The sequence below is a fragment of the Rana temporaria genome, chromosome 4, assembly GCF_905171775.1.
Source record: "Rana temporaria chromosome 4, aRanTem1.1, whole genome shotgun sequence".
Taxonomy (NCBI): domain Eukaryota; kingdom Metazoa; phylum Chordata; class Amphibia; order Anura; family Ranidae; genus Rana; species Rana temporaria.
In genome coordinates this window covers 115,638,774-115,663,437 of record NC_053492.1, presented here as the reverse complement: position 1 = coordinate 115,663,437, position 24,664 = coordinate 115,638,774, and the positions used below count along the sequence as shown (strand labels likewise).

Sequence of the window (24,664 nt, the reverse complement as noted above, 5' to 3'; positions counted from 1 at the left end):
TCCATAACAACTTTTTAGCATAAAATGAGGCATAGTAGCGCGAGCTACAGTATGCCTGTCTTTATTTTTTTTATCCCCGTACTCACTGTGCACTCATAGATACAAGATTACGACTCCCCGCGGGGAATGGGCGTTCCTATGGAGAGGGAAGGTGATTGACGGCCGGCTCTGGCACGTCACGCTCCCCGAAGACAGCCGGAACAGGTCTCGGCTCTTCACGGCGCCTGCGCACAGACTATGCGTAGGCGCCGTGAAGCACCAAGTCCTATTTCGGCTATTTCCGGAGAAGCGCGACGTGCCAGAGCCGGCCGTCAATCACCTTCTCTCTCCATAGAAAGGCCCATTCCCCGCTGGGAGTCGTAATCTTGTATCTACGAGTGCACAGTGAGTACGGGGTTAAAAAAATAAAGACAGGCATACTGTAGCTCGCGCTACTATGCCTCATTTTATGCTAGAGGGAAATTTTTTTTTTTTGTTTTTATTAATAGGGTGAACCCCCGCTTTAATAAAGATTGTCTTTTCTGTTGAACCTCAAACAGAGCTGTGTCTCATTAATGGGGGAATTCGTATGGGTCGTGTTCGCCGGATTGTGGTGTATCAATAGCTGCCTTGGGTTCGGGAATGGAATATCCTAAACGGCTTTAACCCTTGTCCCATTTGGGGTTCCGTTACAACTTATTTTACTCATTAAAAAGCAAATGAATTTGTAACTTTTTTGAAATGCGTTCTTCTAAATATTTTTGTTGTTGTTCAGTCTCTTAGGGCCCTTTCACACGTCCGTTCCGTTCGTCCGTGTATTACAAGTCTGTTTACGGACTTGTAATACATCCCTATGGGATCGCGTCCGTTAGCCGATGGAGCATCCGCTAACGTCCGCGACCATCCGCGTCCGTCAGGATCCGCTTTTGCGAACGGAAGAAAACCCTATTTTGCTTCCGTCCGGCAGAACGGATCAGATGCAGACGGACAGACGGTCCGTCTGCATCCGATTCCCCATAGGGGAGAGCGGAGGAGAGACAGGGTGGCCTCTGCACTGTGTGCGGGGACCGCCCTGTCCGCCCGACAGCTCAGCGGGGATCCCCTGCTGATTTTGTACGTTTGCTCACTGACAAAGAAATGATCAGTCTATCATTTTAATGGTAGGTTTGATTTAACAGTAAGGCCTCTTTCACACGGAGCGGACCGTTTTTGTGTCCGCTCCGTGTGAAAGAGGCCTTACTGTTAAAATAAACCTACCAATAAAATGATAGACTGATCATTTCTTTGTCAGTGAGCAAACGTACAAAATCAGCAGGGGATCAAATATTTTTTTTCCCCTCATTGTATGCTCTGGCTACAGGATGGCACATACATTATTATGTTGTACTTACTTCAAAAGCCTCCTCTATTCCATCCTCAGAAACTCCTTCGTGTGTCTCCTGTGCAGCAGCTACTTTTTCAGACAAGTATTTAAGAATGAAGAAGGATTCCTCCGTGGCAATGCAGACCAGCTCTCCTGAGTCGGACCAGAAAATCTGTAACATATAAATAGCACAGTGAATGAAGTACGATATGGGAACCTTGGGGCATACCGATAAAGCAGTGAATCTGATATTCACTCTGGGTACATGGGTTTTAAATGACGATCGATTTACCACCAGTAAATGTTTGGTGAAAGTGACATTTACTGCTTTATAAACACAATCCTTTGGCTTTTAACAATGCAAAATGGTTGTTTTACTATGACTACAATGCACAAATTGACCCAGAATCCTTTGTTTTGAACTTTTATAACACCAACATATGTTGTCTTTAAATGCAATAAATACAGTACCTTGAAAAAGTATTCATACCCCTTGAAATTTTCCACATTTTGTCATGTTACAACCAAAAACGTAAAGCTCTTTCAGATTGGATCGTTTGTGAACAGCAATTTTCAAGTCTTGCCAGGTGGGCTCTATTTACTAATTAGGCGACTTCTGAAGGCAATTGGTTTCACTAGATTTTAGTTAGATGTATCAGAGTAAAGAGGCTGATAAGAAATGCATGTCACGTTTCAGATAGTCATTTAAAAAAAAATATATATAAATATATAAAACATTTTTATATATATATATATATATATATATATATATATATATATATATATATATATATATATATATATATATATATATATATATATATATATATCTCATTTTCCTTTCACTTTACAATTATGTGCCACTTTGTGTTGGTTTGTCACATAAAATCCCAATAAAAATAACATTTACGTTTTTGGTTGTAACATGACAAAATGTGGAAAAAGTCAAAGGGGTATGAATACTTTAAGGCACTGCATTTCTGCTTAGCATTTTGTGAACTCACGTGTTTGGGTTGGATTTCTATCCTACGAATAAGTTCTGTATTCTCCCAGTCGTAGAAAGCCAAACCGTTAACAGAGCGGACACCAAGAAGAAAGCCGCCATAGATACCTGGAAGAGTGTGCAATATATTTTGTCTTGTTTAGTTGACAAATTAGAACAGGTAACCAGGAATCATAGAATGCAACTGGAAATGCATGCATCTTGTGTAAAATAAAATATTTATGACATTTATTATTACATTTAGAAATTCTGATCAGTAACTATCATATCTCTGTATGTCATATTCACACAAATGTCCACTATGACGGGTTGTTTCACTGGCCCAATAGTAGTGTATAGGAGACAGAAAGGGGAAGACAAGATTTGGTACCATCAGAGTTCTTTCAGGATAGGATAAGTGACAGATATAAAAAGTTAGATAAAAAAATAAAGAAAGAGAGAAACTGTAATTAAAAGCCTAGAAGCCCTATAGAAATGAAAGATCCATGCCATTTCAGAGGACACCAACCTTCTGCGCCGAAATCAGGCTTAAAACTTTTCTTCTCTTTGAAGTTTTTGAAGATCTTCACTACACTGTTGCTTTCACGAATAGCATACCTGCAAGTGAAATAAGAATTGAAATGACAGCTCTAAGGTGGTTTTTCTATTTCTCTCTGTATACAATATCATGGTATTGTGGAAAATGAATGGCTCAGTCAACCAGGACTATGAGGTACATTCCGAGTAATCTTCTCCAGTGCCTAAGAAAACTTTTCAGGTAACTATTACACTGACAAGTAAATACACATGCTCATCTATTGACCATAATGTGTTTTTTCTTGCCTGGGTTATACATGGTGTGAGCATGTATGATTTTGAGGATCTGCATTATAAAGGTGGCGCATCTTTACTGATGTCACAATTCAATTACGATTATCCGGTCAATGATTCGATTCTGCAATGCACCACGATTACTGCCCATGGTTTTCATCAAGAAATGTAAGCAGTCAGAATCATTCGAGGCTGGAAATCGTCAACTGTGGTGTAGCAGGCCCTGGTTAGAACAGAGAATGCAGGACCTTGTAGTCCCCACAGTTGCAGTGTATTAGGCCTTGGTCAGAACAGAGAAGAAATGCTGGGCTTTGTGGTCTCCCCAGTTGTAGTATAGCATTAGAAGGCCCTGTTTAGAACACCGATGGAAAAGCTAAACCTTGTAACCCCCCCAGTTGCAGTGTAGTAGGGCCCCGAATCCGAAAGGATTACTGGGACCTGTGGTCCCCCCAGTTGTAGTGTAGTGAGCCCTAGTAAGGGTAGAACTGGAATGTTGGGCCTTGTAGTCCCCCCAGCTGCAGTGTAGTAGGTCCTAGTAAAGACAGAAGAGGAATGCTGGGACCTGTAGTCCACTGAGTTGTAGTGTAGAAGGCCTTGGTTAGGACAGATGTGATGCAGGGACCTTTAGTCCCCCAGCTGCAGTGTAGTAGGCCCTTGTAAAAAAACAACAGAAAAGGAATTCTGGGCTTTGTAGTCCCCCCATTTGCTTTGTAGTAGGACCTTGTCAGGAGAGGAGGAATGCTAGGCCTTGTAGTCCCCCCAGCTGTAGTGTGGCAGGACCTGGCGAGGACAGAGGGATGCTGGGCCTTGTAGTCCCCTTAGTGTAGCAGGCCCTGATGGGGACATAGAGGGGGAATGCTGGGACCTGTAGTCCCGCCACATGTAGTGTGGCAGGCCGAGGTGAGAAGGAATGCTGGGCCTTGTAGTGTCCTGACTTGCCAGGAAGCAGAGTTGCAGCCATTTGTGGATGAAGTAACGGTAGGTAGGTGTAGATGAAGTAAAGCTCAGACAGGTCCTGACTCCCGGGTGATGAGCCTCATGATGTCGGGCATTTGGAGCTCGGACTCATACTGGATGCCATGCATGGTGAAGGCTGAGAGCAGGGCGGGCAGGGCCTCCTTGAGCAGTCCATGGGCCTGTTCGGGGGCAGGCTTGATGAGGTCAGGCTTGATGAGCTGGCGGTGAGGTGGGTTATGTCGGCAGTAGTGGCCCTAAAAGACGTCGTTCCCAGCCGGCGTGTCATCCTGACCTTCCTCCTCTTCCTCTCCTCTTGCTCTGCCAGCATGACAGAGCACCCCGGGCCCAGTCAGTTGGCCGTGCTCTTTCGAGATTGCGTCTGCTGCTGGCAAGGTATCTTTTCAGCATGTACCCCCGTCCACCGCACGGTGCCCAGGGAGGACAGCCAGCCCAGGCCCCGAGAGGGGTCCTGACAGCCCCGGATCAGAGGAGGGGCCCGGGCCTGACAGCACCCTGAGGGCGCCAATGTATCAACGCTGGGATGACGTCATCATGCAATCGGGATGCGGCCCTTCGCATTGATGCAAAATCATATAAGGCTACATCACGTTGCATCAATGCGCCGATTTCAACATCCCTACTGCATCCCCAGTGAGTAAAAAATGCAAAAACCTGCAAAAAGGTGGTGGAACTTTATTGGGATTTTTTTGGCTTAAAAACAAAAGAAATTATACTTACCTGCTCTATTAAATGATATTGCACACACTGGTCCCTTACCGCCTTTTCGACAGTCCGCCACCAGCTCTGTCGGATCCTCCTCTGGGTGCCCCCTTAGCAAGCCGTGTGCTATCGAGGCTCCCTTGAGTGTGTGCGTGCTCCCGGACCAGGCTGTGTACGTGTGTCTGCAGATACACAGATCTCTGGTAAGCCCCACCCCTTCCTCACAGAAGTTTAAGTGACAGAAGCAGGTGCCTATGGCTCCCGCTGCTCTCAGGGTGTCCTGTGAGACCAGAAAGTGAGGGGAGTGGCTGAAACAGCACTGCAGTGACAGAAGTCAGTTTAGTGTCTAGGAACCGAGGGAGTTTGAGAACAGATAGTGGGGCATGTTTTACCTTAATGCAGGGAATGTGTTTTGACTTCAAAGCCACTATAAAAGGTTTAAATTATACTTGCCTTTTGTAACTACTGATCTTTTAATACCACTCCTAATTCTTCTTAAAGCCTGATTTTCACTAACATTAAAGTAGAACTATAGGCAAAACTTATTTTCCATTTAGATGCAAGGAGGGTTATAACCCCTGTCCACCCCCCCCCCTCCCCATCTGTGTCACTCTGGGGGAGATTTGCCTTCACTTCCTGTGTCATAACCAAAACAAGAAGTGAGGGGAAACCCCTGAACATTAAGGGAATCTTTTGAGGCTCCCCGGGTCACCATAACCAATGTCCCCATTGGAACATTTCCACTCTATTACTTTTCTGGGGACAAACCAAAATCCATGATTCTAATCCCGCTCTCTTTCCAAAACTAAAAAGAACAAAAAATAAATAAAAAAAAATATGTTGCTTTTAGTTATAGTTTAAAGATACTTATTTACTGTAGTAGAGAAAAGATAAAACATTCCACTTACTCAGAGGAGTCATGAGCCCAAACAAATTCTTGTGCAGATCCAAAGCTCTTGTTTCTCAGCGCCATAGCCGTGTATATGATGTATTCTCCATCTCCACACACTACCACAAACCTAAAATCAAATAGTGACTTGTGAGCTGTAGAGTGTATGCACTTGCATAATAAACATTAGCTATGATACATAGAAAACCGGTCCTTACCTGCCATTGGGATTGTGTTGTATGGTCTGTGGATAGATTTCACAGCTGCCCATGTCCTTCACAGCGAGAGGGAGCCTTTCTCCATCCTTAATTTCTGTTTCACCCATGGCTTTCAGATTGGCCTGCTGCACTTCAGAGTGCTTGGCCCAGATGATTTTGCCATTTGCATCCATAGACATTGCTGGCTCTTCACGACCAAGCTAGAAAAGGGAACAGCCATATAGTTCAATACCAGCAATGCAGAGGCATCTGTATATCTGTTAATGTGGTCGCTTTTTTAAAGGGTACCTTAATATTTTATCTTAAAGCGGAGTTCCGGCCACAATTTCACTTTTTAAATATAAATACCCCTGTAATACACAAGCTTAATGTATTCTAGTAAAGTTAGTCTGTAAACTAAGGTCCGTTTTGTTAGGTTGTTACAGCATTTAGACACTTTATAAAATAGAAATTGACTGGGGCCATCTTAAGTGTGGGCATCATGAAGCCAGACTGTATGACTTCCTGGATTTCAGCCTTGCAGATCTCGCACATGCTCAGTGCTGCACAAGCAGTGTCAGATCAGGTTTCAGCACCTGTGCTGTCCAAGTCACATGATTCTTTGAGACTGGGGAGTGCACAGACTCCTGGAAAGTTACACCCACTACATTCCCAGGAGTCTGTGCGGTGTAGGTTAGGAAGCATTAAGCACCTAGGTGCAGGAAGTGGGAAGATTACAACACTTTGAAGGCATCTAAAAAATAAACAAAAATTCGTAAAGGACTAATGACATTTTTTTTAAACTACTGATGTAATGTTATATTTATGGGTGGAACTCCACTTTAAACTAATAACTTTATAGAACTACTAGCACACATGGGTGAAGAAACTAACCACATCTGCGCCAATGATAAATAATAAAATGCACAATTATGTGCAGACCGCTAGAATGCTGTACAAAATAAATCAACTGTTTTCCTTAAATAATACCTGTAACTTTCCATGAATTACCTTAACAATGATGCTGCCCTCATCATACCCAAGAGCAACATTGTTGGAGCCCCGGAGTCCACTCACACACCAGACCCGCTCCATGCCATAGTTCAGAGTACTCTCTAGTCGGTAAGTGCTGGAATGCCAAATCCTAACAGTGCCTGTTGGGAAAGAAAGTTTTTGAAATACGAGTACCATGTGCCCCCCGAAATATGTTTATCTAAAGTCTTCTTTCTGCTTCTCACAATGCAATGTTTCTAGCCTATAAATGTGTGCATTATGAATGTCTGAACTGATCACAGCTTTTGTACAACATATTGCTATTGATATAAATAAGACTTTTTTTTTTTATGCATTAGACCAGGGGTGCCCAACCAGTGGTCCGCGGAGCCCTCTGATGTGGCCCGCGGCCTCCTGCTCTGGGATGGAATAGAATACGGTTATTTAAGGGAAGTTTATTACTAAAATCACAGTGTATATAGTGGCATATCTGTTCTGCAGTGGTTACTGGGCTGCGTTCAAACTGACCCACAGGTGCAGAGTAGTTTACCTGCGGGTTACCTGCAATGAGCCATAGACTTCTGTTATTACCTGCGAGTTTGGTGAGCTTTCTGAAAGTGCACCAAACCTGCAGATTATAAAAATAAGTTTATTGCAAAGTGCAGGAAAGTCGAAGGTACACTGCGTTGCACCAGCAGTGTGGGTAAACTACAGCGCATCTGTGTAAAAGCAGCCTTGAGCCCCTTTCACACGGTCAGTCCGACCCAATTGGGCCCTCCATCCACCTCTAAAGAGGGGCAGATGTAAACCGACTGTCCTACCTCCAATCCAATCCGCAGGAAAAATAAAGAGTATAGTGGGCTATGTCCGTGTCCGCTCTGCATATGCAGAGCAGACACGGACCTGCCATCCGCCCCCCTCCACTCATTGTGACCAAGTCGCTTAAGTGGCCCTTGCTCTTGAAAAGGTTGGGCACCCCTGCATTAGACCAAATGAAACCCCTTTTATTCCTTAAAGCAAAAAAAAAAAAAAAGAGAGAAGTAATCTAGTTAGCCACCATTAGTTACTGTACACTCTTAACCTTTTTTTTTTTATGTAATTTTATTTTTTATAGTTTTGCGACAAACATGGAAATTGGGAAAATAATCCAAGCAACATCAGAATCGGTAGCAGTTTTACGTGATAATCTCAGATAATGACATGAGTAACCAGGGGTATAGTGCAAACTACAGCAGCATGAAAAAGCCTTGAAACCCTGACATATTTCTTCTCCGAGTCTTACAGGGTAGAGCTCTAATCCGTCATGCAACCAGTGAATATGAAGGAAGGTATATAACCCCTGTAGGGGGCAGGAAACAAAAAAAAAAAACTAAACCAACAATGCAGAAAGGGAACTTGTAACTGATCCATTAACATGGGTCAATACACTGTGGGTTTAAAGGAGAAAATCTAGCCAAATCTAGCAAGGTCATAGGTTGACATGCAGTTGGGAACAGGTTTTACAAAATTAAAAAAATGGAAAAGTAACATCGTGCCGTAAAGCTCCCGGTAACCTATAAGTCTCCCACCCCTAACAGAATAAATAGCAATAACAGCGGATGGGCGATGGTGTCCCAGATGTGTAATGAATCCATGATGCACTGTCACTTTCTGCATTTGTATATTATCAATTATAGTTTTTTCTTTGATGTTATTGCTCATTGATTGAGCGCCACATTTACGCTTATCAAAATTAGCACTGTGTGGGAACACCTTTTCATGTTGGAAGCTACTCTACTATATATATTTGGTTTGCGCATTAGTATGTTTTCATTTTATGAAGTGCTCCAGAATTTCCTGGTAGAGGGCTGCGCTGACTTTGGACTTGATAAAACACAGTGGACCAACACCAGCAGATAACATGGCTCCCCAAATTATCACTGACTGTGGAACATTTTGCATTTCATTTGGAAACCAAGGTCCCAGAGTCTGGAGGAAGAGTGGAGAAGCACAGAACCCAAGTTGCACGAGGTCCAATGTGAAGTTTCCACAGTCAGCAATGTCATCTGCTGGTTTTGGTCCACTGTGTTTTATCAAGTCCAAAGTCAACGCAGCCGTCTACCAGGAAATTCTAGAGCACTTCATGCCTCTCTCTTCTGACCAGCTTTATGGAGATGCCGATTTCATTTTCCAGCAGGACTTGGCATCTGCCCACACTGCCAAAAATACCAATACCTGGTTTAATGACCATAGTATCACTGTGCTCGATTGGCCAGCAAACTTGTAACCCCCATAGAGAATATGTTGGGTATTGTCCAGAGGAAGATGAGACACCAGACCCAACAATGTAGATGAGCTGAAGGCCACTATCAAAGCAACCTGGGCTTCCATATCACCTCAGCAGTGCCACTGGCTGATCACCTCCATACCAAGCCGCATTGTTGCAAGAGGAACCCGATCAAGTATGAGTGCATACTATACTGGACATGGACATACTTTTCATTAGGCCAACATTTCTGTATTAAAAATCCCTTTTTTTTTTTGTATTGGTCTTTCACTAGCTGTAATTAAAACAAAAATAAATATTGAAATATATCACATCTAATAAATGTATGTATGTATGTATGTATGTATGTATGTATGTATGTATGTATGTATGTATGTATGTATGTATATATATATATAATCTATATCCACACACACACACGAGTTTCACTTCTTGAACTGAATTACTGAAATAAATTAACTTTGATGATATTTACATTTTTTGAGATGCACCTGTACATGTGGTCAACTTGACCACCGAGCACCGAGATGGAATGGGGTACTGGGTATTCCCGATGTATAGCTTCTCAAACAGAGTCAGAGAGAAAGGTGGTAGTCTTATAGTTTTAAATACATGTACTATTACCTGTTGAAAATGTTTTTTTTTCTGCACTCATAGTAACATCTCTATCAAAATGTATATTGAAATCATTCACAGACTTACCATCTTCTGAGCCTGTGATTATAATGGGGAGCTCGGGATGGAAACTGACACAAGAAACATTCTGAGCATGTCCTTCCAGAGTTTGGACACAAGTTTTGTTCTATACAAATAAATATAAGAGAAAAACAATCAGCAACATTGTGAATACTGTTGAAGGAGAGCTGCAGATTCATTCAACAATGTAACATACATTCCCAGGAGCACGTAGTAAATATGAAAATCGCCTATCTGGGAAACCAGACAACAATCAGCCGTTTGTATATGACTCATTAGAAAAACAGGATGGAAGGTTTGTAAACGTCTGTAAATGACTCCCTCCAGAGGTGGTTCTGGCCAGCTCAGTAGATTGCTTTAAGAAAGGCCTGGATACTTTCCTAAATGTACATAATATAACTGAGTACTAAGATTTATAGGTAAAGTTGATCCAGGGAAAATCTGATTGCCTTTCGGGGGATCAGGAAGGAATTTGCTGTAGTAAATTGGATCATGCTCTGCTGTTTTTTTTTTTTTTGTCTTCCTCTGGTTTAACTGTGGGTATAGGATTGGGTATATGGGATTGGACGATATTTATTTTTTATTTTTTTATTTTTTATGGTTGAACTGGATGGACTTGTGTCTTTTTTCAACCTGACTAAATATGTAACTAGCATCTTCAGCAGTCTAAACCCATTCGTGCGGATGTTATACGATTTCTACATGCACAATACACTCCAGTGGCTAAAGGAGAGAAGCAAATCCCATTCACCTTGGAGGGGTGGCAAAGGTGCAGGGCTACAAATAATTTTGTATGATTCACTTCTGTCAACAATGAAATCAGGATGAGGAGGAGGAGAAGAAGAAGCAGCCATACAATCATTCTGTATTTTTAAGATTATACTTTCATCCCAGAGATGGTTAGAGCCCAAGATTAAGGGGTCAGTTTAGCTATAAATATTGCATCCTGATGTTCTTCCTTGACAAGAATACACATCGGAAATCTAACAAACATTCCTACAACCAAGTATCTGTGGTTTAACCCATTGGTTATCAACCCCTGTCCTCAGGGCCCACTAACAGGCCAGGTTTGCAAGATAACTGAAATACATCACAGGTGATATAATTTGCTGCTCAGTGATTGCAGTATTCTAGTCTGCATCTTCTCAAGGTAATACATAAAAAATCTGGCCTGTTAGTGGGCCCTGAGGACAGGGTTGACCACTGGCTTAACCACTTCAGCTCCGGAAGGATTTGCCCCTCTTCATGACAGGCCACTTTTTGCGCTGCAGCATTGAGTTACTTCAACTGACAAGTCGTGCAGAGCTGCACCCAAATAAAATTGACGTCCTTTTTTCCCCCACAAATAGAGCTTTCATTTGGTGGGATTTATTTTTTATTTTTTGCGCTATAAACAAAAAGACTGACATTTTTGAAAAACAATATTTTTTACTTTCCCCTATAAAACATACCCAATAAAAAAAAAAAAAAAAAAAAAATCTAAAAATTCTTCCATCAAAAAAACTATTTTGCTTTAAACTGTAGCTTACGACTAAAAAAGAAAAAAAAAAAGTTTTTTTTTTTTTTTTACTCATCCTGAAATGCCTGTTGCTATGCGGTCCCACGAAATCTGCCTTTGTACTTTGTCCACGCTGATGGAGTCTACAGCCGTAGACTCCATCAGCGTGGACATCACCCTCTCCAGCGATCGGGCATACGATCCTCTGATCCACAAAGCCTAAAGCCTCAGTGCCGGGATGCGGGCACCGCTAAAGTAAGCCTCCATTCGGCATTGTGTATGTTTCAAATCTTTTTAATAAACAGTATTATACCATGGTGATATCTCTCTTTTATATCTTATGACGCTCCATACCAGCTGACCAGCAGGAACTCCAGGCGTTTTACTTTGTCCATTGGTGACAAAAAGCTGTATTTGACCTCTTTCTAGCGAACTAGGTCAACTCCATGCGGTAAGGGTCCACCTTTCTATACACGCTTGAGTGATTTAGACCGGTGGAGGTGGAATCCTACTAACCCATTTAATCACACGCACAGTGAAATCCAAGAATTCTATGGACATCTATTAGACCATTTATTCACTTCATGGACTTTTGTTGTGTGGCTTTGCACACTCCTTCTATTTATCCTATCACAAGTTTTTAGGATTACTGCACTTTGATTGTTCTATTTAGCATTATTATTGCACATGCACTTTATGTACATATTTGTATATATTTTTTGATTGTATTATTGGCTCACTAGCGCCCCCTTATCCACATTTTTCATATTTTAGATTCAAGTTTGAATTTTTGTGGGGAGCAGCTTTATTCATTTATTTTTCACTTAATTTTTTGGCGCGAGATTCCTACCCCATCACCTAGGATCCTGACATCATCTCCCTCTAATGCTCCTGGGAAATGTGTGTCATCATTTCCCAGGATGCAGTGTGCTGTCCAATTATCACTCCCCATCCAAGACTTCCAGGAAGTAAGTGCCTGTAGGCTTCACAATGCCCACAAGCAAAATGACAACGGTGTAGATATAGTTTTATAAACTATCTTTTTTGAATAACTATGTGGATCGGCGGCGGATTGTAAAATAGTAAGTGACCAGATTTATATTATAAAAACGCAGGATGAAAGGACATACATTTAAAAAATGCTAATTGTGGTTGGAACTCCGCTTTAAGCCAATATGTATTCTGCTACATATTCTTTTTATATTAAAAATCCCAATAAGTTTATATTGATTGGTTTGTGCAAAAGTTATAGTGTCTATAAACTATGGGATAAATCTATGTATTTTTTTTAAAACATTTTTTTACTAGTAATGGTGGTGATCAGGGATTTTTAGCGTGACTGCAATATTGTGGCGGACAACTCTTACACTTTTTGGGGACCAGTGCTATAAAAAATTTTTTAAAAAAAAAGCACCGTCACTGTACTAAACTTTTTGGACAGTGCCGATTGGCCCTGTGCTGATTACATGCACTCTCCCAAGAAAAAAATAAAACTCTAGCAATACACACCAAACTGAGCATGTGCAGCTTGCCCCCAAGGTTCTGTTCTATCAGGAAATGGTTTGGGGACTGTGGAAAAGGGGGAGGATCAGAGGAGACGGGATCAAACAGCCTTTTTCCACAATGCACAGAATTAACCCCTTAGATTCCACTGCATATACAGACAGTGTTTGTAAACGCACTACAGTTAAAACCAACGCTTAAAATGGCCAGAATCCAGCAACACATTGATAACGACCACACACTTTCCTATGCACAATAACTGCAGACATGTACATTTTTTCTTGCAACCCATGATTTTTCTCACTAACCTGGTAGTCCCAAATTTTCACAAGTCTGTCATCAGCTCCAGAGATGAGGTATGGCTTGTCACCTCCACTATAATAATCAATGCAATTCACCCCTTTCTCGTGTCCCTCGAGAGTGAAGTTAGGGGAAGAGGAGCCAAGCTGCCAAACCTGTACAAAACATTGACAGTAGAGGTAAAATGAAATGCCACCTCGACTCCCAACAAACACAGAACTAAAAATGCAAACTTTTTTTTCCCCCATTTTGGACAGAGTAAGGGAGGGTTATAACCCCAATCAGTTTTGTTGCCATTAGTGCCCCATTGGGGAGATTTCAAGTCACTTTCTATCCCAAAGCCAAAATAGGAAGAGAGGATAAAATCCTGCCAAAGTGAAGGATCCCTGGCTTTCACAAGAGCTAGTGTCACCAATTGGAACAACTCCCCGCTTAACCTGTTTTGAAGACAACCTAAAATTTGTGATTCCCTTTCCCTCTCGGTGATCACGGTAAACATGACAAATAGAGAGACCGAATCTCTAATGGAAACACAAACAGCGATAAAAATACTGACAGATTTTCTAAGCCCTCTCCACTATTGCAAAACAAAATACTATAGGATTTACTAAAGGCATATATACTATGCACTGCGGTTACACTTGCTCCAGAGCTTAGTAAATAAAAGGTAAAACATCACTCTGCAAAGAATACTCAATCACATGCAAGAAAAAAAAAATGCATTTTTGCTTGCACATATTTGGATGATAAAAATCAGCAGAGCTTCCCCTCAGAACTAGAGCAACTGCACAGTACATTTGCCATTAGTAAACCAACCTATTTGCCTTTAGTTATACTGTAAGGAACTATCCCACCATCATACAAAGCAGCCAAGTTTAATGTACCTTAATAGTGCGGTCAAGTGAGGCACTTGCAAACTGGTTGTTGTCTTTGGGGTTGATGACAATCTGCATGACGTAGTGTGTGTGACCTTCAAACACCTGAGAGCAAGACCATTTCTTATCCCAATCCCAAAGTTTAATCATCATATCATCTGCAGGAAACAGAAGGACATATTTCACACAACTGCACACAGCTATCTGCTCACGATAACATTACTATACAAAAACAACATGTTTTATTTCAACATTTTCAGTAAACTTACCACTGCTGGTGAGAATGAAAGGCTGTGTGGGGTGTACAGCAATACAACGGATATAGTCTGAATGAGCCTCAAACATGTGAACCCGCTCCAATGTATTGTAGTTGAAGACTCTGATCTGCATGTCATCCTAAAAATAGAAAATAAGTGGTGAACTTTACATCTTCACAGATGTTACTTACATAAAAAAAAAAAAAAATTGCAAATTAGAAACAAAAGTATTGTTATTCCTATGCCCTTTTTATTGAGCACTTTGCAAATTAAAGCAGAACTTCACTTTTACAATCAGCATTGACTATTTGTAATTCTTATGCCGCTGCCATTAGTAAATAGATAGGAAGGCATATCATAGTTACTCGTTTTAAACTTGTATTTACATTTCTTCCATTACTTCCTGATTTACATGCCTAGGCAAATGATGTCATACATCCAAGGAGTCTTCATGAGGGAAGACAGATTTTTCTCAGCTAAGCACAGCCTTCTCATTGTATGCCTAAGCTAAGGGCAGATGGATTCCAGGAAGAAAAATGCAACATGAATCATCTGCCTCTACTCAAGATGGTGGTAGCTAGAAATGGTAGGGGGTGCTTTTCAAAGTGATTTCTCAGCAAAATAAAGCATGGATGAATGGGAGAGTTTACTTTGAATATAAAAGATGAATAAAATAGCAGGCTTGGTTTGTGCTGCTCAGATGCAGTGTAGTTCCACTTTAAACTAACAAGCACTACCTCAACATTAGAGAGCAGGAGCCACAGTGGAACTTTGTCAAAGCACCTTACTATCATCCCTAACTGGACTGAAGTATTCCAGCCATGGGAGAATTATGGAGAGTCCATACGAAGCCTTCAAAACAAGACCTAGATCACACATCACAGTAAAATGTACTCACTCGTTTCTAGTGTAACTCCATTAGAAGTGAAACACTAGGTTTCCTTTTGCCTGCAATGGTGTGATGCATTGCTGGTTCAGCCAGCAAGGCAGAGACAACATAGAAATAAGCACACTTTTTTCTTGGCCCTCCTTAGTGACAAATCACCATAGACCAGATAAGTATAGGTAACTCTTGTTGGGAAACACAGAGGTAAGACTTTTCTTGTAGTTGGTTACCAGGTTTTCACACATCTCGGGAGGGATTTTGGTCCACTCTTTACAGAGCTTCTCTAAACCCTTAAAGGGGTTGTAAAGGTAAATGTTTTTTCACCTTAATGCATCCTATGCATTAAGGTGAAAAAACATCCGACAGCACCACCCCCCCCCCCCCCCAGCCATTGGCTGGCGCTGCTGTCAATCACATCCGATGATCCCGTGATACAGCGGCGGGCCGAGTGATACAGTCGGCGGCTATGCCCGCCACTGTATCACGGGATTGCACCCGCAAAAGCTTTCCACAATGCAAGCTCACTCGCATGAAGGTGGAAAGCTCTTGCAGAGGGGGAGCCATGACAGCCGCAGAGGGACCCCAGAAGACGTGGATCGGGGTCACTGTGTGCAAAACGAGCCACACAGTGGAGGTCAGTATAACATGTTTGTTATTTTTTTTTATTATCTTTAGTGTTGCTTTGAGGTTTATTGGCTGTCACTTGGCAACTCAAAGTTTCAGCTCCCTTCATATATTTTCCTTAGGATTAAGGTCTGGAGACTGGCTGGGCCACTCCGTGACCTTAATATGCTTCTTCTTGAGCCACTCTTTTGTTGCTTTGGCAATATGTTTTTGGGTCATTGTCATGCTGGAAGACCCATCCACAACCCATCTTCAGTGGTTCTGGCTGAGGGAAGAAGGTTTTCATCCACAATTTTAAAATACATGGCCCCGTCCATTGGCCCCTCAATGCGGCAAAGTCAGCCTGTACCTTTAGTAGAGAAACAGCCCCAAAGCATAATGTTTCCACCTTTGTGTGTGTGACTGTAGAGATGGCATTCTTTGGGTCATAGTCAGCATTTTTCTTCCTCCAAACACAACTAGTCGAGTTAATGCCAACGAGCTCAATTTGGTCTCATCTGACAACAGCACTGTCTCCCAACCCTTCTCTGAATCATTTAGATGTTCGCTGGCAAACTTCAGACAGGCCTGTACAAAAACGAGCGGCGCTTTAGCGCTAACAGCTGGGCACTGCCAGTGTGAAAGGGGTCTTACAGTTCGCATTTGAAAGAGAAATACAAATGGTAACCAAAATACGCTATAGCAAGCATATAAACATTAGCTCACATTCAATTTTTTTTGGTCTTTTCATTCATTTGTACCTTGCACCAGGACCAGGGCATTCCCCCACCAAAATAAATAAATCCATTGTATTGCTTTAGTGAAAATGTATTTATGTCAAACTTACTGCTCCTGTGACGACCCAGTTTTTCCTAGCCACGAACTTTGCCGCTCTGACTGGCAAATCACATACTTCAAACGTTTTTACAAGTGTCTGAAAGCACAAATAAAAGTTTTAAGTCAAGTTTAAGCGAAACATCAAAGTACTGCAAGATAACAAGAGTTGGGTTCCAAAATCACAGCCACGAACAGTAGTCATTTCACCCCAAAAATAAACCAGAATTGGAAGCTGGCAGCTGCCCTGGGTACATATCCCTGTCAGCTGCTCTGTCTGGTCTCCCTCACTGCGCATCTTCTAACATCCAACTTGATAACAGGAATTTCAGCAGCAAGGACCATTTCACCTCCAGCTACCTTAGTGCAGGGGTAGCAAGATCGTGATCCACCAGTAGCTTGTGGTCTGGGCTTGCTGACCTGCCATCCCAGAGTATCAAACAGAGTGCACTTTCTGAATGCAGGAGTTTTGGTTTGCTTTCAGAAAGTGCACCACACCAGCAGGATAATAGAAGTCTATGGCAAAGCACAGCTAACCCAGGAAAGTCACAGATGCACTGCGCTTTCACACTGATGTGCTACAGGTAAACCGCAGCACATCAGTGTGAAAGCAACCTTATAGGGGGCTCAGAACAGTAGGGGTTAATTTACATTAGTAGTTTGGGGGGTGGTAAAACCCCATAGTTCAGATGTGTTTTTACTACCCGTCCCAACTGCACCCCCTTTAGCTGCAGTGGCTGGAGCTGTACACATGTCACAGCAGGAGTTATACGCCCAGTCATGGCTGGTGGATGTAGCACATTCCAAGCATGACCCATTTAAGTGGATGAGGCCGCTCTGCAAATGCCCTGCAACCTTGTGCAGTACAGCAAACAAAGGTTTAAAGCAGGCAGTGTTGCTTTCTCACTACATGCTTTAACCCTTTGGACCCCGCAGAAGCATGCAGGTGCTGGGTGCTGGCAGAGTGGCCCCATTTACTTTACGTCAGGATTGGCAGGCCCTAGAACCCACCAAAAGCAACAGGGGGTTGAATTTCTGCTGCGTTATGTGTACAACTTTGGCTGCTGCCCCAGCAGCTAAAGAAGATAAGGATTGGGGAAGTTAAAACCCTGACTTAACCTCACGGTTTTACCACCCCCAGCTTTATGTTTGAACGAGCCCTAAGGGTGCTGCTGCCTAATGCAAATAAGGGCTCATTCACAAGTGCAGCAGCCACTGCTGTTCCCCTGAAAAGCATTCGGAGTGTGTTTGACAGGTGGTGAGGAGGCGATATGTTGCCTCCTCACCACCTGATATAAACCCATGATTGGCGTGCAATGCACGCGATTGCGACATGATAGTATGGCAATTAGAGGTTTAAATCAGGTGTAAGGTGGTGAACACTGTGCCCGGTGACTTCATTTTGTTTAGGTCGATCGCCATCTCTTTAAAGGTTGTCTGTTCCTGCCTTAGTGCCATTTTAGAACTTCCCAAAAAACTTTAACCCACCACCAAAAACTTGTGGTTATAACTAAAACTACTGAAATAGCCATAGAAAAACCTGAAGTGGGGCCATCTGTTGGACATATTTCTAAGCCAAATAGGTAGCAAAGGTATAAATCTAAGCCTATTGAGGCAGATGAAGGGCCCCTGAGTTAATGAATGTGCACCAAGCCAGGCTGGGTATGGTACAGGCATAGTTACACAGCTCCAAGCTGCTACATTGTAACAGTGTTACAATGTAACTATGTAAAAAAAAAAAATACCATACCTGGAATTCTTCTTTAAAGATTGTGTATTAGATACATTTTCCCTTTAATTAAATAGCAGCAATCATCATCCATGCACGCTGTATAAGACGCATTTCATTCAATACATGCATTTACAGCTCAGAGACAAGTTATATACTGCATTACCTGTGTCTCGTGATTCCAAACACAGACACTGCCATTGTATAGACTGGCCAGCATCCATGGCTCTGTTGGATGTAAATCAACACTTTTCACTCGGTCAGACCGAGCGGTCAGCTTCCTCTTGATGTCAAGTCGCAGAGGCTGTACACAAAAAATGAAAACACATGGCCTTAGTAATATAAAACACCGTCCACTCTTGTAAAGCATATATATTTTCTATAACACTCACTATTTCTACCACATAGGGGGTGGGGTGGATTAGGGTATAATGCAGAGCGACCTGTGCAGTTTGTAGCTATAAGGCGCCAGAGAACTGTATAAGCCCTGACAACAGCTGTGCAGATTCAAAGCCAATAGATGCAACTGTTGTCATCCAGGTTTGGAACATTATCCTGTTGTAAGAACCTGCATGCCTTACCTACAATGTTCTTTACAAGGTGCTGCAAAATGTGATATATAAATAAGTCAAGTCAAGTCATAAGTCACTTAAAGCGGGGGTTCACCCAAAAAAATACGGTGAAAATACGGTATGTATGGGGGGAAAAAAAAACAGCCGATTGTCATTCTGACAACTCGGCTGAATGTAATGTTAAAAACATTTTTTTGGGGTGAACCCCCGCTTTAACATATAATAAACGCCATCCTAACATGACTGAATGAACAATTCATTGCGAAAGCCTCCTCAATTAAGTTACACGTGCGTCTTGTTCTGTGCATAAAGCCCCACCTGATATGACTACAACCTTGACCATCACCACCTCAGAGCCCTTTGAGCTGGTAACAATGGACTTGATGAAGATCTCCAGCTCCCCCTCAGGATATATCAGTATGCTATGATCTTTGGCAACCACTTCAAGTTAACATATAGCTACATAGTTAGCCAGGTTGGGAAAAAAAAAAAAAAAAAAAAAAAAAAACACATGCAACCATACAATCCCATATACCCAATTCTATACCAACAGTTGATCCAGAGGAAGGCAAAAAACCCCAGCAGAGCATGATCCAATTTGCTACAGCAGGGGAAAAATTCCTTCCTTATCCCCGAGAGGCAATCTGATTTACCCTGGATCAACTTTACCTATAAATTTCAGTACTCAGTTATATTCTGTATATTTAGGAAAGTATCCAGGCCTTTTTAAAAACAATCTACTGAGCTGGCCAGAACCACGTCTGGAGGGAGTCTATTCTACATTTTCACAGCTCTTACTGTGAAGAAACCTTTCCGTATTTGGAGATGAAATCTCTTTTCCTCCAGACGTAAACAGTGCTCCCTTATCCTCTGTTATGACGTTAAAGTAAATAAATCAACACCAAGTTCACTATATGGACCCCTTATATATTTATACATGTTAAAGTGGTTGTAAACCCGTTTGTATAAGTTTTACCTTCAGGTAAGCCTATAATAAGGCTTACCTGTAGGTATAAAGAATATCTCCTAAACCTGTACGGTTTAGCAGATATTCCCTCCGCAATGCGCCGCTGATTGCAGCGGCGCATGCGCTGCGGGATCCTCGGCTAAAGGACCGGCAGCCGCCGGACCTTGCCGAATTTAAATCTCCCGCGCACATGCGCGGGAGTGACGTCATCGCCGCTCCAGCAAATCACATCGCTGGAGCAGCGATACCCGGAAGACACGCCGAGTCAAGATGATATCTCGCTCGGCGTGGACCAGGTGAGTTCCCTACACCTCGTTTTGAGGTAAGTATTTCATAATGAGCTAATATGCGGTGCATACTAGCTCATTATGGCTTTTACTTTTCAGGTGAACAAAAAAAGTTTTTTTTGCGGGTTTACAACCGCTTTAATTATATCCCTGCTTAAAGTTATTGTAAAGGTTTTTTTTTTTTTTTTTTTTAAATAACAAACATGTTATACTTACCTGCTCTAGGCAAGGGTTTTGCACAGAGCAGTCCCGATTCTCCTTTTCTGGGGTCGCCCTCAGAGAGCCGCTTTCAACAGGGGGCACTTGTGCGGGTGTGGTCCCCGAGTCCTGCTGCTGGGTCCATTGACAGCAGCTCCGCCCCGTGTCACTGGATTTGATTGACAGCAGCGGGAGCCAATAATACCAATCTATCCAATGAGGACCTGTGACAGCAGCTGGAGCTGCTGGGCTTGTCCCTGTCACTGGAACGATCGGGTTCGGGTAAGTAAAAGGGGGGATTTGGGGGGAGGGGTGCAGCACATAAGGTTTCCCACATAAGGTTTCCCACCTTAATGCATTTAGGTGAAAAACCCTGAGACTTTACAACCCCTTTAATCTCCTCTTCTCAGGAGAGAATAAATTCAGTTCCTCCATTCCTCTTATCAGTTTGGTTGCTCTTCTCTGCACTTTCTCCAGTTCCCCAATATCCTTTTTGAGAACTGGTGCCAAAAACTTCAAAACTGCATATTCAAGATGAGGTCTTACTAATGATCTGTACACCCCCCCCTGATCTGTAGAGGTGTCAGGCCATGGGACCCTGCAGTCTAGAAGTTTCATGTCCCCCTCCCAGTGCTGGGTCTGGAGGGAGAGGTGTCAGGCCATGTCCTCCTCCCTGTGCTGGGTATGGAGGGAGAGGTATCAGGCCATGTCCCCCTCCCTGTGCTGGGTATGGAGGGAGAGGTGTCAGGCCATGTCCCCCTCCCTGTGCTGGGTCTGGAGAGAGAGGTGTCGGGAGAGGTGTCAGGCCATGTCCCCTTCCCTGTGCTGGGTATGGAGGGAGAGGCGTCAGGTCATGTCCCCCTCCCAGTGCTGGGTCTGGAGGGAGAGGTGTCAGGCCATGTCCTCCTCCCTGTGCTGGGTATGGAGGGAGAGGTATCAGGCCATGTCCCCCTCCCTGTGCTGGGTATGGAGGGAGAGGTGTCAGGCCATGTCCTCCTCCCTGTGCTGGGTCTGGAGGGAGAGGTGTCAGGCCATGTCCTCCTCCCTGTGCTGGGTCTGGAGGGAGAGGTATCAGGCCATGTCCCCCTCCCTGTGCTGGGTATAGAGGGAGAGGTGTCGGGAGAGGTGTCAGGCCATGTCCCCTTCCCTGTGCTGGGTATGGAGGGAGAGGCGTCAGGTCATGTCCCCCTCCCTGTGCTGGGTATGGAGGGAGAGGTGTCAGGCCATGTCCCCCTCCCTGTGCTGGGTATGGAGGGAGAGGTGTCAGGCCATGTCCCCCTCCCTGTGCTGGGTCTGGAGGGAGAGGTGTCAGGCCATGTCCCCCTCCCTGTGCTGGGTCTGGAGGGAGAGGTGTCAGGCCATGTCCCCCTCCCTGTGCTGGGTCTGGAGGGAGAGGTGTCAGGCCATGTCCCCCTCCCTGTGCTGGGTCTGGAGGGAGAGGTGTCAGGCCATGTCCTCCTCCCTGTGCTGGGTATGGAGGGAGAGGTATCAGGCCATGTCCCCCTCCCTGTGCTGAGTCTGGAGGGAGAGGTGTCAGGCCATGTCCCCCTCCCTGTGCTGAGTCTGGAGGGAGAGGTGTCAGGCCATGTCCCCCTCCCTGTGCTGGGTCTGGAGGGAGAGGTGTCAGGTCATGTCCCCCTCCCTGTGCTGGGTCTGGAGGGAGAGGTGTCAGGCCATGTCCCCCTCCCTGTGCTGGGTCTGGAGGGAGAGGTGTCAGGCCATGTCCCCCTCCCTGTGCTGGGTCTGGAGGGAGAGGTGTCAGGCCATGTCCCCCTCCCTGTGCTGGGTCTGGAGGGAGAGGTGTCAGGCCATGTCCCCCTCCCTGTGCTGGGTATGGAGGGAGAGGTATCAGGCCATGTCCTCCTCCCTGTGCTGTGTCTGAAGGGAGAGGTATCAGGCCATGTCCTCCTCCCTGTGCTGGGTCTGGAGGGAGAGGTGTCAGGCCATGTCCCCCTCCCTGTGCTGGGTCTGGAGGGAGAGGTGTCAGGCCATGTCCCCCACCCTGTGCTGGGTCTGGAGGGAGAGGTGTCAGGCCATGTCCCCCACCCTGTGCTGGGTCTGGAGGGAGAGGTGTCAGGCCATGTCCCCCACCCTGTGCTGGGTCTGGAGGGAGAGGTGTCAGGCCATGTCCCCCTCCCTGTGCTGGGTATGGAGGGAGAGGTGTCAGGCCATGTCCTCCTCCCTGTGCTGTGTCTGAAGGGAGAGGTATCAGGCCATGTCCTCCTCCCTGTGCTGGGTCTGGAGGGAGAGGTGTCAGGCCATGTCCCCCTCCCTGTGCTGGGTATGGAGGGAGAGGTGTCAGGCCATGTCCTCCTCCCTGTGCTGTGTCTGAAGGGAGAGGTATCAGGCCATGTCCTCCTCCCTGTGCTGGGTCTGGAGGTAAGCCAATGTCTCCTGTACAGAAGTTAGTGACGTGGTCGAGTTAGGCTCCGGTCGGTACACTGACACTCACCATGTCTCCGGGTGCTCCTGCTCTCTTCTCTGACTGACGTGGAGCTTCCGGGAGCCCGAGCCGATCTCGCGATCTAAACCTTCCACTTCCGGTCGGTGCTTAGACCTGGGGATGTGCGGCTGCCATCTTGTGGTTGGAGAGTGTCGGAAACTCTTGACGTGGCCTGAGCTAAACTGAGGGGCGGCCATGCTGTGATTGGCAGATGTCCCTGGGCCGCCATTTCCGGCCTACAGGGGCGCGCCTGGCCGACAAGCGCGTTCTGGACATCTCTCACGCTCGCTCCCTCCCTCCCCTTCCTGTGAACGTTGTGCGACTTCCGCTCCCGGAGTGCTCCGCGCCCCATCATGGACCATAGCGGTGAGTATCGGGGGAACGGCGGCCAGAGCTTGTTGCTACGCCTCTGTGTGCTGGCCCTGCTGGGTGTATCATGGGGCCCTGTCTGTCCCCGCAACCTGCCCAATCCCAGCTATGGTGTGCCGCCCTCACGGCTGCTCTGTCTGCCTCCTGATACTCAGGTGGAGGATGAGGCCTGGCCCCGCCAGCTTCCTGATCAGGACAAAAGTGCCCGTTCTTCCTCCATCACCGATCAGATGTTCCTGGCAGTGCCAAGACACCCTTCTGCCATCAGTCACCCGCCCTCCTCCCGTCATTATTGTGTCAGGCCAAGTCTTCATCTCCCTCCATCATTGATCGGCCATTCCCTGTTAGTGTTGTGCCCAGCCAGGATCTTGGTCGTCTTCCTCTTTCTACCGTTCTTCCATCTAGGTCGTCTTCCTCTTTCTACCGTTCTTCCATCCAGGTCGTCTTCCTCTTTCTACCGTTCTTCCATCCAGGTCGTCTTCCTCTTTCTACCGTTCTTCCATCTAGGTCGTCTTCCTCTTTCTACCGTTCTTCCATCTAGGTCGTCTTCCTCTTTCTACCGTTCTTCCATCTAGGTCGTCTTCCTCTTTCTACCGTTCTTCCATCTAGGTCGTCTTCCTCTTTCTACCGTTCTTCCATCTAGGTCGTCTTCCTCTTTCTACCGTTCTTCCATCTTGGTCGTCTTCCTCTTTCTACCGTTCTTCCATCTTGGTCGTCTTCCTCTTTCTACCGTTCTTCCATCTTGGTCGTCTTCCTCTTTCTACCGTTCTTCCATCTTGGTCATCTTCCTCTTTCTACCGTTCTTCCATCTAGGTTGTCTTCTTCTTTCTACCGTTCTTCCATCTAGGTCGTCTTCCTCTTTCTACCGTTCTTCCATCTTGGTCGTCTTCCTCTTTCTACCGTTCTTCCATCTCGGTCGTCTTCCATCCCAAAGTTGTCTTCTTCTTTCTACCGTTCTTCCATCTAGGTCGTCTTTCTACCGTTCTTCCATCTAGGTCGTCTTCTTCTTTCTACCGTTCTCTCATCTAGGTCGTCTTCTTCTTTCTACCATTCTTCCATCTTGGTTGTCATCTTCTTTCTACCGTTTTTCCATCTTGGTTGTCGTCTTCTTTCTACCGTTTTTCCATCTTGGTCGTCTTCTTCTTTCTACCGTTCTTCCATCTTGGTCGTCGTCTTCTTTCTACCGTTCTTCCATCTTGGTCGTCGTCTTCTTTCTACCGTTCTTCCATCTTGGTCGTCGTCTTCTTTCTACCGTTCTTCCATCTTGGTCGTCTTCCATCCCAAAGTTGTCTTCTTTCTTCCATCTTGGTCGTCTTCTTATTTCTACCGTTCTTCCATCTTGGTCGTCTTCTTATTTCTACCGTTCTTCCATCTTGGTCGTCTTCTTATTTCTACCGTTCTTCCATCTTGGTCATCATCTTCTTTCTACCGTTCTTCCATCTTGGTCATCATCTTCTTTCTACCGTTCTT

General features: G+C 44.6%; 2 protein-coding genes across 3 annotated transcripts in view; one reads left to right on the top strand and one right to left on the bottom strand.

The window, feature by feature from the left end:
* The window catches only part of COPB2 (COPI coat complex subunit beta 2), a 37,607-nt gene extending 14,665 nt beyond the window's left edge, over positions 1–22,942 (bottom strand). Inside the window, exons 1-13 of the mRNA XM_040348853.1 lie at positions 22,835–22,942; positions 18,525–18,662; positions 16,643–16,729; positions 14,319–14,445; positions 14,059–14,207; positions 13,183–13,329; positions 9,880–9,979; positions 6,930–7,072; positions 5,940–6,139; positions 5,741–5,851; positions 2,854–2,942; positions 2,347–2,453; positions 1,371–1,514 (exon numbers count right to left, since the gene is read on the bottom strand). Of these exons, the coding sequence (XP_040204787.1) occupies positions 1,371–1,514; positions 2,347–2,453; positions 2,854–2,942; positions 5,741–5,851; positions 5,940–6,139; positions 6,930–7,072; positions 9,880–9,979; positions 13,183–13,329; positions 14,059–14,207; positions 14,319–14,445; positions 16,643–16,729; positions 18,525–18,662; positions 22,835–22,837 (1,545 nt within the window). The 5' untranslated portion in view covers positions 22,838–22,942. The remainder of the gene's footprint in view (positions 1–1,370; positions 1,515–2,346; positions 2,454–2,853; positions 2,943–5,740; positions 5,852–5,939; positions 6,140–6,929; positions 7,073–9,879; positions 9,980–13,182; positions 13,330–14,058; positions 14,208–14,318; positions 14,446–16,642; positions 16,730–18,524; positions 18,663–22,834) is intronic.
* A 123-nt stretch (positions 22,943–23,065) lies between these two features.
* Positions 23,066–24,664, top strand: part of LOC120936479 (E3 ubiquitin-protein ligase Hakai) — a 27,691-nt gene continuing 26,092 nt past the window's right edge. The window contains exon 1 of one of the 2 annotated variants that reach the window (XM_040348855.1): positions 23,066–23,191. In XM_040348855.1, the coding sequence (XP_040204789.1) occupies positions 23,179–23,191 (13 nt within the window). In that variant the 5' untranslated portion in view covers positions 23,066–23,178. The remainder of the gene's footprint in view (positions 23,192–24,664) is intronic. The other variant, XM_040348854.1, reaches the window with a different exon arrangement.